This window comes from Hetaerina americana, unplaced genomic scaffold, assembly GCF_022747635.1.
Source record: "Hetaerina americana unplaced genomic scaffold, ioHetAmer1.1.p SCAF_3, whole genome shotgun sequence".
Classification (NCBI taxonomy): Eukaryota; Metazoa; Arthropoda; class Insecta; order Odonata; family Calopterygidae; genus Hetaerina; species Hetaerina americana.
The window spans coordinates 29,756,844-29,777,910 of record NW_027286874.1 but is presented as its reverse complement, the minus strand read 5'-3'; the positions used below and the strand labels follow the sequence as shown (position 1 = coordinate 29,777,910).

General features: G+C 36.3%; 1 protein-coding gene across 3 annotated transcripts in view; it reads right to left on the bottom strand.

The window, feature by feature from the left end:
• The window catches only part of Epg5 (ectopic P-granules autophagy protein 5), an 89,904-nt gene extending 69,077 nt beyond the window's left edge, over positions 1 to 20,827 (bottom strand). For all 3 annotated transcript variants that reach the window (XM_071587311.1, XM_071587312.1, XM_071587313.1), the window contains exons 1-8: positions 20,694 to 20,827; positions 19,430 to 20,428; positions 19,112 to 19,309; positions 14,978 to 15,223; positions 11,554 to 11,954; positions 8,592 to 8,923; positions 6,418 to 6,578; positions 5,850 to 5,993 (exon numbers count right to left, since the gene is read on the bottom strand). In XM_071587311.1, coding sequence (XP_071443412.1) covers positions 5,850 to 5,993; positions 6,418 to 6,578; positions 8,592 to 8,923; positions 11,554 to 11,954; positions 14,978 to 15,223; positions 19,112 to 19,309; positions 19,430 to 20,428; positions 20,694 to 20,726 — 2,514 coding nt within the window. In that variant the 5' untranslated portion in view covers positions 20,727 to 20,827. The remainder of the gene's footprint in view (positions 1 to 5,849; positions 5,994 to 6,417; positions 6,579 to 8,591; positions 8,924 to 11,553; positions 11,955 to 14,977; positions 15,224 to 19,111; positions 19,310 to 19,429; positions 20,429 to 20,693) is intronic.
• Between the last annotated feature and the right edge of the window lie 240 nt (positions 20,828 to 21,067).

The following is a 21,067-nucleotide window of genomic DNA, read 5'->3' as shown; positions in this document are numbered from 1 at the left end:
ACAAGTATAGGGCAACACTTAATGATGAGATGCACAATAAGTGTTACCAATAAATTTTACTGACCGATACATTGCTGACTTTTTGGAAAATTTACACTGTGCTGTTTATGTAAATAGGATGCTGCCTGTTACCAACCCTATTTAACAGTATCACATTGGAAGGTGAAGTGATCGAACGAGTAGAGAGCTTTAGGTATTTAGAAAGTGCTATCACTGAACCCATGTCCTGTTTCCTAAGAAATCAAATACAGAACAGCTATGGCAAAAGAGGGATTAAATAATAAGAAACTACAATGCAGACTGGGAACGATGCAAAAGGTAACTGAGAAAGAGATTGGCAAGATTGTACACCCGAAATGTGATGTTGTAAGGAGCAAAGAGATGTACTTTGCGGAAAGATGAAGCAAAAAGAATAGAGGCCTTTAAATTGTGAATCTGAAGGAGGATGGAAGAAATTAGTTGGGAAAACAGAGTGAAGAATGAGGAGGTGCTACAAAGGATTGGAGATGCGATACGATTGATAAAGATAGTCAAGAAAAGGAAAATTAATTGGTTAGGGCATTGTATGAGTAAGGAATGCTTGTTGAAGACTGTTTATAAGGCAAGACGAGGTATATGATTTTGGACAAGGTTTAGGTTAGGGTAAAGTATAAAGAAACTAAGAGAATAGATCAGGAGAGGAAGACATGGAGGTCAACCATGAGAAAACCTTGTGACATGGCAGACAACCGATGATGACAACACTGAGGTCATTGCAAAGTAGATGGTGACATTGGTGGCAACTTTCTCTCTTCTTCCAATTTTTTTATTCATACAATCATGACAAGGGCCAGTAACTTCAATTCTACCAGATGCATCTGATCCCTGGGATTTTCACAAATTGGACTTTCACAATTGGATTGGACCAGTCAAAGAAAAAAAATCTGTCACTTGATCACACTTTCTATTGCTACTTCCAAAATATAATTGCATGTCACTTGCACATTTTTCTCTCAATAACTAGTCTTGTGAGTTCTTCATTCACCTCTAGCATAAATTTACACCACTGGTTGATTCTATTAGGCAACATTTTATTGTTTTCATAATATATGAAGCCAAAGAGCTAATGTTGAGCATACTGAAGAACATTACTAGCGGCCATCTGCCTTTATTATGGAACCATTAGTTTTGGAATTAGTAACTTACTTTTCGGCTAAATACCAATAATCATTAACTTCAATGAAAGCAAGAATAGAGCAGTGATATGACATTTCCATTTCTACCACTCCCCTGGTATGGAACTGCTAGTTCTTTGACTATTATTCCTCCTTGGCTTTTTCGAGAGCTGCTTGTTTTGTTGTTGTAAATAATGCCTCACAAAGGATATGCTTTTCGGCATTAAAAATCCACCAAATTTTAATTCCATATCTGGCAAGTTTTTATGGTGTATATTGCATATATATATCGTAAGGCCTTGATAAGAACAAACCTGCTCTTTTTAGTTTGAACTGCATGAGTCTATATCATACTAAAATATTTTGGGTGCACAGCTTTTACATTTCTGTATTAAAACAAATACTATGGAATAGATTTGAGCCATGTAAAAAGTCATAAAAATGAAAAAGACAGCAATTGGGTACCTGGGTACCCTGGATTTGACACAATGTTGGTTAAGTTGGTTATGAATGCAAGGGTTAAAATAACTTGTTTGAGATAGTGAACACTAGCATTTGCACTCCTCAACCATTCAACCATGAGAATGACACAAGCCGTTAAAACCATGGTTGTAAAATTATAAAATTCATATAATAATATTAATGATCTACAAGGAGTGATGAGAGAAATAAGATCTAAAATTATTTTTGAAAATATAAAATTTATTTGGACATATCATATGTTATAGAATTAAAAAAGTAAAGAATTCCAATACTTGCCACTGTTCACTCTTATAGTGCCAGATGACATTGGTGTACAGTACCTGGGAAGGTGGGTTAGGAGGGGTTGGAAATGAAGTTAGGGCAGGTATATGCATGCAGGGACAATCAACTCCCTTGACACACTGCAGCATGTCACACACCAGGATCTCTATGAAGATTTCAAAATAAACCAAAATGAATAAAAATTTTGCCTCAAAGATGCTCTATAATTAGCTATTTAACCTTCAGAGAGTTTTTTCCGCACAACACAAGTATCTTATTTCAGCAGCACTTTGATTATTGGTACACAGCTAAAAGACTGAAACAGGTGTTGTCTCACCAAAATAATCATTTTTAGTGCACATATCCCAATATCTCTCAAATAAAACAAACAGACAATTCTGTAATGTGTACCTCAATTACAAATACAAAATGCAAAATCAGTTTACATGCACCACAATAATTCAGTAGATACTAATTGGAATACAAGAACTCCAAATGTATGATCATTAATTATTTCATGTACAATGGAACCTTGCTTAACAAGCAACTCACACAGCAAGTAATTTGAATAAGGAGCAAAAATCTTGTGCCCGAAAATGACTCCCTTAACAAGCACATAACATGTTACGAGATGATGGAATTCCCAGAATGATTGCATGCCACCTACTTTGCATACCACTTAACTTTGCGTTCAGCACTCGTTTCCACTAGCATATTAAGGTGACGGTATATTAAGTGATGACACATTTTTCCAAACTCATGTTCAGAACTTATTCGTGATTTTTTGCCTATGAATAACTGATCATAGCATTTTTCCACTTGATAAAGTTATCAAGTGTAAAAGGGCTTTGATCAGTTATTCATTATGTTCAACTTCCATTACATCACGCCTGAAGCTACTCAATTTCTTTTTTTGCCAAGTCTAAAAATATTTTGGACAAAGTTCTTCAATTATCCCAGACAAAATGATGTAAGAAGAGAGCCATTAGAGAATATACACAACAGTAGAATAGAAAAGGGAAATCATTGTAAAGCAAGAACAAGGTGTGAGCATGGCTGGTCAAGCATGCACTAGAATTGGTCTACATCAGCGATTAGCACTATCCTAAAGTACATGGACAAAATCAAGGAAATAGATGCTTCAAAGGGATTGAAAAGAATATGTACGCAGCAGTAACATATTCTCAACTATGTTGAAAGGTTGCTTCTAATATGAATAAAGCAATATAAAGCAATTGCATTGCGACAGTAATAACAAAAATACCATTTATGGGACGGCGAAAGTGATTTCCACCCACCTCATTAAGAAGATGAGAGGGTTATCAATGGCCAAAGAAGTATTTCAGGGAATCTGCGTATGTTTCGAAATGTATATGAGAAGAACTATCACCGACGGCATTGTGAGGCTTGGTGAAGAAGCAAACTCCAACTCAAATGCAGTTTTGCAATAAAACTTCATCAGTGACTTCAAGATGCACCCAGATTCTAAAGGTTACTAGCTGCCAAAGATTTTTAATAGTGACAAGATGGGTCTCTTCTGGAAGAAGATGCCAAAGCAGGCCTCTATATGTAGACATAACAATAAAGGAGAATGCATTGCCAGAACACAAGCCACTGAAAGGCTGTCTCAAGCTGCTATTTTGAGCCAATGCAAGTGGCAAATTGAAAATAAAACCCTCGCTCGCTGACCAATCAGAATCTCCATGAGCCTTCAATGGAGCATAAATCCAGAAGACTAGGCTAAATGTAATGAGGAGATCAGGGAAAACTGTGGTATAGTTACATGAGTACGAAACATTACACCAATAAGGTAGTAGCTATGTGAACTAGAAATTTATTTAATGATAATGCTAAGCCCAATTTTCACAACATTTTTAAGTGTCGGAAAAAAAGTCTTCAAGCAGCTTTATAGTAAAAATAAATAAGGACTGAATCATAAATAACTAATCACTCTGATTCTTTTTTGTTTTTACAAATCAAGTTTTCATTCCAGGTTGATTCATTCTGAGAAGAAAAGATGATCCATGAACCTAAACAATGTATATAAAAGGTGTGTCCCATAAGTATCCAACCTCATTCATAACTACATGCCAGAATGTTTGAGCAACCTTGATAGGGTATGAGCATAACCAGTGACTCCTCACACCCTAGCTGACTGTTGCAGTTACCGATGGGATGTATTAATTCGCGTGCTTATCTGTTCACAGTGGCATTTTTGTGTTTGTTGGATTTTGTTATCACTGAAAATGATAGAAGACATGAGACAAACATATTTGCATAAATTTTTGCTTTTAACTTGAAAAGAGCAGAGTGAAAACTCTTGAAATGATAGAGAAGGCCTTTGGGAATGACTGCATGGACAAAACACAGATAGAAGAGTGGAACAAGTGGTCTAAAGATGGCCACATATCTGCTGACATTGACATGCATCCTGGCCGACCTTAGAGTGCAATAATACCAGAAAATATCGAGCGAGTATGACTTAAGATTGAAGAAGATCATCATTTGACTGTGCGCAAACTAGAAAGTTATCCAGAAATACTGAAAATGTGTCAGTCATTCCCAAATTCTCCATTAGAATTCTCAAAAGACTCACAGGTAAGTGGTGACTGGCTTCTTTACCACAATAATGCACCAGCACTTTCATTGAACCTTATGCAACAGTTTTAGCCCCCTTGGACTTTTGCCTATTCCCAAGATTGAAACTTTCACAAAAAGGGTACTGGTTTGATGACATAGCGACAATAAGCCTCTAACAGATATTTCAGTGTCTTTTGACAATGTGATTATTCCAAGGAGTGATAATGCCTCCTTCCTAGGTGTTACCCTTGGTAGTAGACTAAACTGGGATAGCCATATTTCTAGTTTACGCAGAAAACTCTGTTCAGCGTGCTATTTGGTACGTTCTATCAGGCAAACTGTAAATAATGAAGTTCTCATGTCTATCTATTATGGTGAGTTTTAAGCCCATGTAATTTTTAGTATTCTTTTTTGGGGCCCATTACCCTGTGCTCATGTTGTATTTAAAATCCAAAAGAGGATACTAAGACTAATGTGCAATGCACCCCTCAGAGCTCCATGTTGCCCCCTTTTCAAAAAACTTTGTATTCTCCCTCTTCCCTCTGTGTATATGCTAAGTGCTATTGTTTATGCTAAATGCCATATCTCATTATATACCACTAACAATAGCATTCACAATCATTATACCAGGACCTGCAGTCATCTACATGTGAACTTCATCAGAACTTGCAAGTCTACTTTTTCCCCCCATAACATGGCACTCTTATTGTATAATAACCTTCCTCTTGTTATCAAGAGTATAGAAAAAATGTCCACCTTTAAATTCAAAGTGAGGGACTTTTTCATGCTGCACTTATTCTACACTATTGATGAGTTTCTGAATATGTAACAATGTATTGTATTTTATGTTAAGATCTTTGACATGCCGTATATCTTGGAACATACCCAGATCCTCAGGCAAATAAAAATAAATAAATACAGACAAATGCGATGAGTGCACTGAAAGCCATTCCAAAAATTGACTTCAAGAACTGCTTCAGGATGTGGAAGTGTGGATTAATGGGAGTGTGCTGTACAGTCAAATGACTTCAAAAGATGCCACGAGCTGGATGACAAAGAATAATGCCACCGTGGAGTTATAAACACAACTTGGATAATTTTGTGACAAACTATGCATAATTTTCTTCGAATAAAGCTTGTATATAATTTTTTTTATTGCATGGAACACATCATATTTTGCATTAATATATACAGGAAAAATTGTCTCACTAAACAAGTATTTCGCTTTATGAGAAAGATTGCAGAACAAATTATGCTGGTTGTACAAGATTCCACTGCATCTAAAAGTTTAGCTCACAGTTACGCATTAAAATATTGTGAAGGTCATTCATTGCAAGAATCATTGAATTGAGAAATTTTTTGCATCTTTACCTTTTCAACCTCTTGAGGAGCTTCTTTCAGCCAACCAATTAAAACAGGGAAAAGACATGGATGCTTGGAGAATATTGATCCCAAAAACTCATTGGCTATTTTTGAGAGTTCTGTTCCACGAGTCTCAGGAATCATATGCCCCACCTATAAAAATTTTTTTTCAATTAGCAAATTAATTCCTGAAATGATGACAGGTGATAGTAAGAATTTAAAATACATAGATCCATAGCGACATAACATGACAAACCAAAATATATAGGTAGGCGTTTGACAAAATTGTGTCAAGTATAAAAAAAGGAACTAATGAAGCTACTTCAAAGAATAAATATTATAATCAGTCTCTCCTGATTAAATTATTTCAGCCACTCAAAACTAGGTGGTTTATAATTACAGAAGAAAAAATCTTACTTACACATGAGAATAAAAGGAAAATTTTCCACATACACAGAGTAAACTATTAGTATTACTGTGGAATTTAATACATTCATTGCATTAGAACAACATCATCCAATGAAGGAATAGGTTCAGAATAAGAAAGCCATGGCATATATGCCATTAACACACCAACCCTAAAAATATCAAATGATACAGCTTCAGCAAAGGTAGCATCTTCACTTGCAATGGCCATATTTTTCATTGTAGTGAGCAACAAAGAAGTATCTTCAAGTGGTTCTGCCAAAATTGTTGAATCAAAGAAAGAACAACTCTCCTTTATCTCAGCAATCCAACCTAAGGAATAATAATTACATGTAAGGATAACACTAATATACTACAATAATTAATTTTATTGCAAATACATCCCCAAAAATAAAATACAACAATTGATGGTTTCTGGCGTTTAACTTTATGGAACCGATTCATTATAAATAAATGAAAGGACTAACTTTGTAGTTCCACACGAATGATTTATTCACACGACCCGGGTTTTGAAGTAAAACTTCATCATCAGGTGAGCTCTCTACATTTGCAGCCCTTCTTATATATACAGCCAGGGCGGGGGTGGGGTGGAGAAAATCAGGAAGGTTTGGGAGGGGTAAAGTCAAGATGGGTTTGCGTACCGGAGGGGAGGGCACTTTGGCGTCACCTCCGCAAGGTTGAAGGAATGTGGAGCGGGAGGGAGAAGTCTACATTGTAGAGCTCTCGTGAGTCAGGGGATTAGAGAGGGTTAGATGAAGGGGAGGGGGGTGTGTCATCGGCCACCGTGAGGATTGGGACTTTAAGGAGGGGAGAGTGGGAGGCATACAGAAATTCGTTAACAATAATTTCATTTAAACAAACACTATTTAAAATTTCTAACTGTTCTAAGGCGTCTAATCTATAGCCTTTGCTTTCAACATGTAAAATTTCGAAATCAAAATCACTTTTATGGTTATTTTCAATCAAAGGCTTTGCAAATTGAGAGTTCATCTTTTTATTTCTTGCACAAGCTTGATGCTCCTTCACTCGTTCTTGGAATTTCCTCCCTGTCTGTCCGATGTATATTGCTCCGCACTTTAGCTTATATACTCCACTCTTTTCCTTACATGGGATTCTGTCCTTTGTGTGGGAGAGCAGGCTCCTGAAGCTTGATTTGTTATAATGGGCTATCTTTATTCTACATTTTGGAAGTTTCTTACATACTTTTTGTGAAAAATCTTCTAAATAAAGGATTCTGCGCCACTTGGCTGCGGGGTCCTGTGGCGGTTCGGTACTGTAAATATCTTTCAATGCCATTTTATTCAGTTTTTTGCGGTATAGTTTCTCTACTAGCTCCTCATTTCGCCGTTGTTTCTTGCAATCAATTTAATCGTGGTAAGTTCTTTTTTGACGGTGTTTTGCGACATTGGGACGTTCACCAACCGGTGTATCATTGAATGGAAGGCAGAGAGTTTTTGCGAGAAGCAATGTTTTGACTTGAAATGTATAACTTGATCTGTGTATGAGTTTTTCCGAAAGACAGAGAAATCAAGCCGGTTATTTAATTTTGAAATTTTTAAATCAAGAAAATTCAGTGTATTATTTTCTTCTACTTCACAGGTGAATTTTAGGTTTTCGTTCAAAGAATTTAAATGTGTAAGAAATAGCTGAAGTTGCCTTTTGGAGCCTCTCCACACACAAAACACATCTTCCACATATTGATACCAACACAACACATTTTTTGTTAGTTCGTTACACGAAGAGAACAAGTTCTTTTCGAAATGGTTCATATAAATGTCGGCCAGAATCGGTGACAGAGGACAACCCATAGCTAGGCCATTGGGCTGTTTGAAATACTTTCTGTTAAATTTAAAATAATTTTGCGAAGTACATGTCTGTAGCAGTTGGATTAGTTCACAGATAACTGGGTAAGGCACAGAATTCTGGATAAGTTTGGTTTCTGCAAAGCCCCCTTAAATTCGAAAAGCTGATTATTCAAAAAGCAGATAAAGGCAACGCGGTGGTGATAATGAAAAAGGACGATTATTTTGAGAAATGCAATACATTTATCGAAGAGCACAAGATACAAGAACTGAAATCAGACCCAATATTTTATTCAGTGCTACAACTTCTCCACTTATCTCTCTTTCAATCCACTAAAAGTTACTCCGTAACTAATGATTTAACTTCAGTAACAGTGTTTTTCCCAATGAATGATAACAGACATGGGCCTCCAAAATAAAGTTCAAAATGTCAGCCAACAAGATTTTAGATTTCTAAGTAAGATTTTCAAATAACTAGGACAGAAAACTCCAAAAACTTTGATCGTCTGACTAGAATATTTACCTTTAGTTCCACCAGGAGGAATGTTGACGTTACCATCGCAAGTTCTTTTGCCACATTTGTGCAAAACAGCCAGAAGATGCCAAAGAACATGGACAGAAAGATATTGAAATGGCAACTGTGAGAGCATCTCCCACCCAATGCTATGTATTATGCCTTGAAATAAATATCCAAAAGCCCTGATGAATAAGGCTTCAAATTCAACCTCAAGTCGAGCTTGCATTGCTGGATCACGGTGATAATGCTTCGAGGATTTGAAGAAATCCCATAAGTCAGTAAAGAGGTAAGTTAAGTGATTAACAAGAATGGATATTTTTCTAAAGAAGCAAGGATATCTGGAAATAAATGAGACACAATATTCAATATTGGTTTGAAAAATAAGAGTTTAATTAAATAAATTCGCATAGACATGTCGTTTCCTTAGCATTGATTGTGATCATTATTTAAAATATTTCTATACATACTACACATTATTGTTTTGAAAAAAAGGACTTGTCTTCTTAAGATCCAGGCCTGCTGGGTCTTGAATGAGGAAAACTATATTCACCTGCATGAAACTCATATGACATCTGCATGTAATTGTGTGCAGAGCTTTTTTATCATTGATTTCTAAGTGAATCAGTCAAAATTCAAATCATGTTCAGCAAAATTTGACTAAAATTAAGGCTTCTTGAATGCAAAATTTTCTACATGATTACCACACCAGAAAAAAATAGCAAATGATATCAAGCACAGAAGAGTGTGGCATATTATAATGAATACGTGAAGATTAGTAATTATACAGGGTGTCCCAAAAATACAAGGGTAATTTGAAAAGTTCTCGAAATGGAATAGAAATAAACAACTTACCTCAGTAAAACTTATTTATTTTTCAATATAGTCTCCCTGTACTTAAATACACTTGGTCCAGCAATGTTCCAACATCTTGATCCCTTCTTGTAAATTAGAATCCTTCAGGCCTGCAAAATAGCCGTCTACTTTGACTGTTAGTTATTTGCTTGAAGAGAATCTCCATCCACCGAAGAAAATTTTGAGCTTTGGAAGAGATGGAAATCTGATGGAGCCAAATTAGGCAAATAAAGTAGGTATGGCAACAATTCGTATCTCATTTCACAAATTGCCATAGCAATGGTGGGCATGCGTTGCCTTGATGACAGATGACTTTCTTCCTTGCCAAACCTGGCCTATATTGTTTAACTTGGCTGTAGTTGGTCTGGGAGTTTAGCGTAGTATTGTCCAGTCTTTGTTTGACTAAAGGGAAAATAAACTATCAGCAGAATCCTTTTTTCATCCCAGAAAACTGAAGCAATCACCTTTCATTCTGACAGTATTGCCTTTGCTTTCTCTGGTGGTGGTGATTCAACATGTTTCCACTGCTTTGACTGCTGTTTTATCTCTGGGACCCATGTTTCATCTGTGGTCATAAACTGGCACAGAAAATCTTGTTGCTTGCTCTTAAAATGAGTTGAACATATCATTCGCAAATATCCACTCTGATGCATTTGTGATCCGGCATCAAGAGTCGCAGTACCCATCTAGCTGATAATTTTCTCATATCCAATTCCACTGTTAAAACGTGATATGCCAGTTCAGATGACATCCCTAAAACTTCAGCAATTTCTCGCACTTTCAGTCAGTGATCCTCTATTACCATTTTATGCATTTTTTCGGTAATTTTTGGGTTGGTAGAACCTTTTTGCTGACCACAACGTGGATCACCATCTAAGCTGTCCCAACCACACTTAAACTTGTTTCAATGCAATAATTTCAGAGTGTAAAAATCATTCGCCTTGACCGGTCAATGCAAATGATTTTTGCACTCTGAAATTGTTACATTGAAATACACATTAGCAGATGGATCTGTTAAAAGTTACTGCTGTGGTATCTCCCGCAGTTTCTTTGGAATTGAACTTGTTTGTTCACTTGAGAACAGTTGAATATGAAGGAACAGAATTCCTCAGAGTGTTCTGAAAGTCGGCATAAATTTCCTTTGCATTTATACCTTTCTTTACAAAGTATTGTGCTTTATATAAAAAGTGCTAACCTACAAATTCATCAAATCAGCCTGGCATTTCTCACATATACCAGGAATGAGAGGCTGGCACTAAAAGGGTCAATCACTGCTCAAATCTCAATTTTTCCATCTTCACAAAACACTCCACAGGAACAAGAGAGAGGCCTCCACACTGCAGATCTTTTCCCAGAGCGCAGATGCATTACGTGTTTACCCATAAAGGATTAGCTACTAGTACGCGGGAAACTCGTTGTGCTAGCACTGACATCCAGTGGTGATTCCGAGAACCTTTCAAACTAGCCTCGTAAGTAGTCTTGGGTTGTATACATTAGGGTGAAGTTTGTGAAAAATAAATTTGAAAACCTGTCCTAAATTATATGACCATTAGTGGCATCTTGTTTCATTTCATAACAAAAAACCTCTGCTGCAAACTGTTGAGTTAACAGGCAAGCTAACAGGCAATTGCACATCTAAATTCAGAGACAAATATATATCCATGTTTTTTCCTTCGAGCAACTTTTTACCACAAAGATCATGGCCATCAGTTGGGACCTACCAACTGATATGACGCTTTTATTATTGTTTATAAAATTTCTGCATAATTTAAAGCTAACTTCAGTCTCATTGTTTGCCCTTAGTGATTGTCATAGTCATTGTAATAGTAATTGACTGACCGTGCAAAAGGAATACTTTTAAGCCTTTACAGAACTAATTTATAAAATTGTCCATCACTTGGCATTAAACACTGATTTCATAGTATTCACATATAATACAGACTTTATTGGATGGTAGCTCCAACAAATTACTTTTACCAACAGGCAAGAATTTAGCAAGGTTAGTTGATCATATTAAAGTAAATATATAACTTAGATGATGGAAAACAAAATATTCAACAAAATATTCGTAAATTAGAATTTGATAGAGTGATTAATTAGTACTGCATATACCAACCTTCTTGAGCCATTTTTATTGAGTCCACTTCCAAGTATTGTTAAAGAATAATTTGACAGAGAAAATAGTCTCAGAATATCCACTCCAGTCAATGATGGTGAATGGTCAACATTAGACAATCCAAGTGCATGAGATACAACAGCTTTCAGTGGGAATTGGTCCAAAAATGATGCAAGGTCCTCATCACCTGGTAAATTGTTACACTCTTCTTCTCCATATGAATCCAAAATCACCCACACATCATCCAACTCCTTTATTTGGTGGGAATCCGTTCGTGGTGAATACTCCACAGCATCTACAGCTTCAATTAGTATAGGAAGAGCTGCCATCACCAATTCAAGCTCAAGGCATTGTTTAGTGACAGAATGGTTGCCAGATTGAAGAGGAGGAGGTGGACGAAACTATTCAGAAAAATTTAAAGACTATCAATTCATATGCACAAAATTCCCTCATTTAAAGATGGAATTTGATGGTAAAATTATTTATACACAAGTATATTATATTATGTATATATATAAATATAATTATATATATATATATATATATATATATCTAATTATAGTTATATATATATATATATATATATATATATATATATATATATATATATATATATATATATATATATATTTATATATAACTATATATATATATATATATATATATATATATATATATATATATATATATATATATATATATATATATTTATATATATATAACTACAATAAGATGATATATATATATATATATATATATATATATATATATATATATATTTATATATATATAACTACAATAAGATGATATATATATATATATATATATATATATATATATATATATATATATATATATATATATATATATATATATATATATATAATATTTATATATACAAAAATATAAATAATGTATAACACTTAGCACTAGTGAACACAGACAAAAACATAGAAACACACAAAAAAGAGACTCACTAACTTTCAAATTTTCGGTGGTCGTAGCCACCTTCATCAAGGAAGAGAGGGATAAAACTGAAGGGAATACGAGGGCTGGAGTGATGGATGGAAGGGGAAGGTTGGGGAGAGAATTCAGAAGGGAAGGGTTTGGAGGGGCAGCGTTAGAAGGGTGGGGAAAATGTAGAAGGTGATGGGGGTGGAGGGGGGATGAAAATATGTTTGGAGCAGGGTAATTAATGCCTAATATTCATTCCTGGCCAATTCCAGGACTCCAAGAGCCAGATGAAGGATTGCTCTAACGTTTTGAGTTTCAGTGGAGGATCAGAGGGTGGGAGGGAGGCTAAGATGGATACACTATAGCATTTATCAAAGATAGTGTTGTGTTCGGAGGCGTGTTTGGGGACAGGGAGTATATCAATTAGGGAAGAATTCTTGCATGAGGCCCGGTGGTTGTTAATTCTAATATTAAGGGGTGTGGTACACTGTCCAATATAATTAGCAGGGCAAAGCTGGCACTTCAGCAGGTATACTACATTGCTAGATGTGCAAGTAGAGTAGGGAATTGGTGGGAGAGAGTTAAAGAGCGGGTGGAAGAGGGATGGGATTTTGGTTTTGAAAATAAGGCATGTTTTGCATCTAGGTTTATTGTATGGCATGTAAGTGGTTTTGGGATGGGGTGGGGATTTAAGGAGAGGATTGGTCGATTTGAGAAAATCAGATAAGTTGGCAGGGCTTTTGAAAGTAACAGAGAGACATTTGGGAAAAAAGTTGGCTGGGGCATCATGATTTTTGAGGATAGGGTAGAGGTCGTTTAGGATTAATTGCAGAGATTCTAAGCCCGGGAAGTATGTGGTGCAAATTGAAAGAGGGTGGGGTTCCACAGCGGACGAAGGTTTGGGAGTGTAGGCATGTTTTTGGATTCTTTTGTTCAGGAGGGATTCTGGATAACCTCGTTTGAGGAGGGAACGGTGTAGATTTGAAAGGAAATTATCAAGGGTCATTGCAAATTCTGTGTCCTCTTATGGACAGGGAATTTGGAACGGAGATGTAATAGCCTACATCATGAATGATGTTTTAATGTTCAGCTAAAAAAATATTTTGCAAAAAAATATTATATTATGACTTGTAAAATAAATTTTAAGAATTAGATTGACTGCACTTAGCCAGAAATAATACATGCATAACATTATATTCTAGCTGTGACATGATCCTTTGACTCACCAGCACATAAATTACCAAGCTAATCACGTAGTAGTAGTAGTTTTTAGGGGAGGCGACCGACAGCTAAGGTCATTTGCGCCATAGGGGATGGACAGGAAAGGATGAAGGGTGGAGAGAAACCCGGCGTCGGCATTAGCCTACTCTTTACGAAAGGCGCCAAGGGGTCCGCAGCTTAACGTCCCATCCGACGGACGCCGTACTCACTCAAAGTGCCCTCCACAAAACACCTCAAGTAGGGATCGAGATACCTCTGAAAAATATTCAACACCGCCGGGATTTGAACCCGCGCCCTCAGGGTGGGAAGCCAGTACGTTAGCCCCCGCACCATCTCGATCCCCCCAAGCTAATCACTCAAGATAATAAATGCCACCTCAAAATTAAATAAAAAGGGTGAACTAGGCTGAGTATTGTAAAATTATAGATCTGAAAATAGATTTCAGGACTACCTCACAATATATATTCCACAACCTCAACATTCACAGCAAATTCATGGTCTTCACAATTTAAGTGTTCAGTGACCACCTAGGTAGACAAAGAGGAGGGAGTTATTGGCAGGGGTGGTAAAGGAGAGATAAATAGAAAAGATTAAAGAAACATTGTATATGGAGCATAGCTCTGAAAAGATCTGATAAATGGGTGCGATAAAAAGAGGATAAACATTGGAAGCTTTCAAGATGCAGTTGAGAAGAAAATAGTGAAAATTAAATGGATAGTAATGAAACAAAGAAAGGAGTGTTGGAAATGGTAGCATGGCAAAACAGTTGTTGGAAACAACTGAAAGGATGGAAAAGCGGAAACAGAAAATATGAAGAGGCATTGAAGTGTTGAAGACTGTAATAGAGGGGACAATGCTGGGGAAATGAGGTTTAGGGAGGAAAAGATTACACATTTTGAATGACCTGAAGCAGAAAGTACTCATCTCATCTGGAATGGAGTATGGTCTATTGTAATGCAGGATGCTGGAGTGGGTTAGTGAAACATCAGGTGGGGTTTAGAAGTAAGGCAGTGAATCCAGGGCTCAAGAAAAATCCAGCTTGAACATTAGACTAATGTTTCTGGTAGCCCATTATTTCACTGCTTTATAATAATGCATGACATTTGGACATCAATTTATAATTACTTTATAAATGTTTCACATTATCTGACAAACATAGTTATTTGAACTTCTGGAATTAGAATTAAGGAACAAAAGAAACTTGCATAGCAGTGAACACGTTAAAAAAATGTCACTGTCATCCACATACCTGTACTAGTGGGGTCCCCCATTCACTGACCCCTTTGGGACAACGCAGCAGCTGAGACAGGAGTAGTAAATGATCACTGGGAGCGGCAATTTTCAATAAAACTTTGCCAAGACGTAGCAGCCATGACTGAACTTTAGTAAAAAAAGTAGAATTCAAACCGTGGCGTTGGACAAAAGAAAATAAAATGGCCACACAGACCCGTAATTCCTCTGGTGAAGGTATTTCTGCTTGTGCATCTTCTTCTAACTGAAATGGCACACACAAAAATGGTATCATTTAATTAGAGTGCTCTAATGAATAATTTAGATTAATTCTTATGGTATAAATTCCATCATCATTCTAGTTATTCAAACACCCAAGTAGTTACCTTAGAATTGTCTAAGAGCTTTTCAAAATGTGCAGAATGCAGGAGCATTTACTCCCACACACTAATTTATCAAGCCACTGGTAAGCTTAAAACAACTTTCAAGTGGCATAAAATGCTTAAATGCCCTTCAACTATCTTTATCCCTTTTTTAAATTCATTCATTGCCCCACTATCTACCTTTTAAAATGTCACCTATATTTCATTTTTCTGCCTTTTCATTTATACAAGGGTAGGCTGAAAACTAATGCACACATGCCTGTAGACCACAAACAAAACAAATAGCAAGATCGGGCAAAAAGTACATTAAAGGACAATTCTTAAGCTTCAAAATCATATATTTCTTTTCCAACATAGTCAGCATTAAGGCTAACACATTTCTCCTAACATGTAACAAGTTTTTTCATTCCGTCACTGAAAAACTCTTCTGACTTTTCTCGAATCCAGGACTTGACAGCTACCCTCACCTCATCGTCCGAGGTAAATGATTACCCTTAAGTGTCTCTTGAGTTGTGGAAAAAAATTGCAAGGTGAAAGATCGGGGGAATAAGGAGGACCTGGAATTGGTTCAAATTTCAGGTTTCACAGAGCCTTTCCAGTTGTGTGCGAGGTGTTTTGACGAGCATTGTCATGTTGCAAGATTATTGGCACCAGGCTGCCTTTAACATTACAAACTTGACATCGGAGGTGTATTTAGAGTCTGTATATGGTGAGAAGAATTTACCATTGCCCCTCATTCCAGAAAATCGGTCACATAAACTTGGTGAGCAACCCAAAATACATTCAAAAGAAGTTTCATTAACAATTATGGCTTTCCAAGCTTGCAACCACGAAATTTTAGTACCCATCGATTTACAGTAGACCTATCAACAGCATCGTCACTATAAGCAGCCTTTAAACAATGATGAATCTCTGTAGGAGTCACTTATTCAGCAGTTAAAAATTTGACAACAGCACACTGTTTAACTTCCGTTGACATAGCACTGGAACTTGTCTTCATATTTCCACTTCTCAAAATACGCTGGATGAATGACACGACCTTAAACCTGGGCATGCATGTTGAGGGGGAATGTTACTTCCACATTCAACCAGGAGTGCTTTTGAAGGTCATTTTGTTGGTGGTCTACAAGAATGTGTGCATTAGTTTTCAGTCTACCCTCGTCCTACAACTCTCTTCCCTGATTTTACTTTTTCTTTTCTCTCAGTCACCTTTCCCATTACTAATCATACTTATTTTTTTAAAACCTCGAATTTTCATTAACCCTATATTATTTTAGATCAACTGTTTTTGAACCAAACACTTTAAATTTGGATGGATTCAATTTTTTTTATTGCAATACATTTTTCGTCAATTAAACTACGTTGTATGGTAATCAATTTTTGCATGGCTGGGAAACAGGTTTTCATGATGATATTTTTTAAGAAAAAAAAATTCCTCCAACAGGCTTACATATCAGTCTGAATGCATTGTCACTGCAACCTCATTTTCTTCAAAAAAAAAACAGGAATCAACATACCAACTAAGGAAATTGCATACCACACTGTGACTTCAGGTGAATGCAAAGGCATGAAATGCAATTCTCTGGGATTGGTGTCAGACCAGTAGGGCATGTTCTGTTTGTCAACATATCCACTCGTATTAAAATGGACTTCATCACTGAAAAACATAATTGCATACTCAAGAACAATTTCAAGAAGAGCCTCGCATGCGTTCCTCTGAGAATTGAAGTCACGTTCGGTGGGTGCCTGCACAATCGCCAACTTGTAAGGATAGTAATGAAGGTCATCTTGAAGAATTTACCTCAGTGAACGATCAGAAAGTCCGAGGGCTGATGCATGTGATCAACCAAAAAGGCGTATGGAAGGGGATACAAGCATCAGGTGGAAGGGATAAGAGAAGAAGAAGCGCAAGGGTGTTCAAGGGGAAGGAAGGGGAAAAATGATATGGTAATGGATGAGAGAAGAATAAAGGTGGGTGAGTTTGCTAATGGTGAAGGCATTTCAAGGAAATGGGTAAATGGAATTTCACATCAATATTTGAATATGAGAAACCTATCCACAAAATGAGCACCACAATTGCTCACTGTTGGCCGATAATGACTTCAAGTGCCCGAGGCCAGTTTGCAGCTGTTTAATTGAAATCCACAGGACTTCCGGCATAATTTCGTCGCTGAGAAAGAAACATAAATACACCACCACATTCCTGAAGCCAAGGAAAATTATAAGCATGTAATGGGTTTCAAGTGGCAAATTAGCACCGAAGATATCCAGATATCCAAAGATATCCTCCTGGTAAAAAGGCATAGGTGACTATTTTATGAGATACAAAAGGTATTCTCTTCATTGACTACTTGGAAAAAGGTCAAACTATTACAGGTGCAAGCAATGAATTGTTTTTAGACTGTCTGAAAATCAAACTGCAAAAAAAATGTACACAAATGGCCGGCAAAAAGTCCTTTCCCATCACAAAAATACACCAGCTAACTCCTTTGAATTGGCAGCCATGAAATTGATTCAGTGATGATTTTAACTCATCCTCTCTATTCTCGTCATTTTGCACCATCAGACTTCTATCTATTCTTCTATATGGATAAATGGTTGATGGGAAGGAGACTTCATCCAAACAATCAGGTAAATTAGGAAACAAATCCTAATTTCGCAGATTAGAAATAATTGCATTATTTTGAAGGAATGAACAAACTGGAGCAGTGCTGAGCAAAAATGTTTAAGCCTATAAGGAGACTATGTTAAATAAAATAAAAATGGATTATCTTGAAAAATGAGGAACTTCTCATTTTGCACACATTTCAAACCACCCTTGTATACAAAACATACAAATTTGTACACATACAAAAAAAATTTCAAAGAAGATATGAGAAAAAATCTGTGTCATCACATTCCATAAGTTGCTAAACTAAGAACTAGAGGACCACATACACTCATTTCTATACAATATGCAGTAAGATTTATGATTATAATTTTTAATTAAAAATAAATAAGTTCAGGGTTGGCAAATGGAAAGTTTTGCCAAAATTGGTTTGGTTCCACCCAACCAAGCCAAACATTAGATTCAAACAGAGCACTTCATTTCCAGAGTTCTTAACCTTTTCCTTTATGCTTGGTTCAAGCCCAAGGAGTAGAGCTTCACAATCAAGAGCGAAAGTTTTGTGAGAGGTAGGTAGAGTTGGTCTGGAATTAGTTTCATCTCAGCTCTGAATCATTTTGTTAGTAGTCACTTTGACAACTTTTTAGAGCCAAGGAATGATGAATACTTACAATTGTAATTTTTATGGCGTAACAAGGGTGAATGGGTCTTCTTCTTTGTACTCATTGACTACTGAGAAATATTAATACCAGATCACTTTGTATGGAAACCAGAATCAAATATAAGAAAAATGAACCAAAAAGCTGTCAAGTGGCTTTCACCAATTCAGTATGAATAGAAAAAGGAAGGGGTAAAATAATTCTCCATCAATTTGTATCTCTAATCATATTTATTTTAATTTAGGAAAGGGGAATTTCGGAAATTACTTACAAATAAGAATAATGCAAAAAAAATGAAAGCTTTGAGCGAGAGAGTGTACTTCATTACACATCTCACAGCAAATCTAAATTCTAATTCCTTTTGATTGCAATGGGTTGTTTATTTTAAGCTAATAGTACTTAAAATTAGTTATATCTTGGTGAAAGTACTAATAATATAGACCATTACTTTTTTATTTTTTCAGCCCTCACTATCAAAATATGTCTCAAAGAAAACCTTGGCTTACCTGTATAAAATGCTCAACTCGTAACTGCTGAGTCTCTGAGTCAAAAAAGTGGAGACAGCATTCAGAATGCAAGGTTTCTCGAGCAGAAGACAATGTAGAGGCAAGTTCAGACAGTTTTGTTTTATCTTTCACAGCCACACTTTTGCAATAGCCCGATGAAAGCATGACCCCATCACTGCATCTGGCCGATTCCACCACCTAAAGGAATTCGTACAATAGCCGGAGAAAAATAATTCACAGCATAACTCCAAAAATTTCCATTAAATTAATAAATATACTACTTTATCTTATTAATGAAAATATTAAAATTAAGAGTACCTCTTTTTCTGTGATTGACCATACTGATTCTTGAAGTTCTTCCACTTTTGTGGCTAATGCTTTATGCTTCTTCAATGAACGATCTAGGTGACTGCATGCTAAAAGGTAATCACATAATAGCGTATACAAAGGATGATTTCTAATCACGGATTCTGACGGTGACGCTACATGGAATGCTGATAATGGATACAGATTACGCAGAGAACTCTCTTCTAAACACCGAATACGTCCTAGATTATCCTCTTCTACCGAAATGTCACAAGGTGGTGCAGACGGCAGGGTTTGCACCAATTGAGAATACGCTGCAACATTCACCCTTAACTCGGTATTATGCCCAATGCCTGCCTTTTCATCATTAAATGTCTTCAGTCTCACGCCTTCAGAAGTTGTTGCCTTTAAAATGTAAACATCACTCTTACCACTTTTTAAAATAAACGATCCTTCACCACTCTCAGCACCTTTGTTAGCCTTAGAAATTTCAGAGGGCACTTTAAGAGCACTAATTTTTGATTGAGGTTCATTTTCAGGGACAGAATTGGCAGTACAAATACTTGAGGGTGGATTAGGCAAACAAGTTACCAGAGGTGTTGGATTTTTCCTTATTTTCACACCGTCTGGAATAACCACTCTGTTTGGAAGGCCTCCGACGTCTATTTCCTTAACGGATGCACTACTTTCATTTCCTTTGCCATCCCTGGGAAGTGTGTTCTGACTCTTCTCGAATAATAAATGTTCCTGGGATGTGGAAGCTAAGGAACATACACTGCCAACGACCCCACCGCATTCGTTGGCTGGTGAACGTGTGTGATGAATACTGTCTTCAATAATGGAGGCCTCCACTAATGGACATACCTCAGTAACTTGGGATGATTCTTTCTGTGCAGAAACATTCAAATCGATATCAGGATCTTCCCGGGAAGTACTTAACAGGGTTTCATGATGCTCTCCTTCAGTGTCACAACTAGGCATGGAAGATTTTGTTTTCTTTCCTTTCTTAGCCTGTAAAATTTGAAGCAATTACTTACATCATTCAAGGAGATTTTAAACTAAGCATTAGTATATCAAACACGTTACTTGAAGTCCACAAATTAAACAGAGATACTATAATCGGCCAAAACGCACATAGATCTAATTCAAGTTGCAGAAATATAATCTTACTGAAGACAAGATTATATGACATCGAGTTCAGAGTTATATAATACCGTTTAATTAATTGTATAGGAGAGAGCAAAACATTCAAAATATTAATGGCAAACCATAAGACCTTTCTGCGGCAACTCTTCTCTAGCGTTGCCATGTTAATCCATTATGAATCATTTATATAAATTCCGTACGTATTGGCAAAGAATTTTTTTCTGAGTTGGAATCCTTCGAATGCGTATTTACATCACAATAATATGCGATTGTATGTGATCATATGATAACAAATGAACGTCGATTTAATTCTGCGACACGTCAACTTCCAACCAATAACATTGCACGGCTACAAGGCGGGCAACTTAAAACGAATAACTGTAAAGACAGGTAAAAATCAGACTTTAAATATCATCTACAAGAATAACATTTAGAATGCCAAACTAAGCATGAATGAACACATTATTTTTTTCAAGTATAGATTTGATATTTATTAATTAGTTT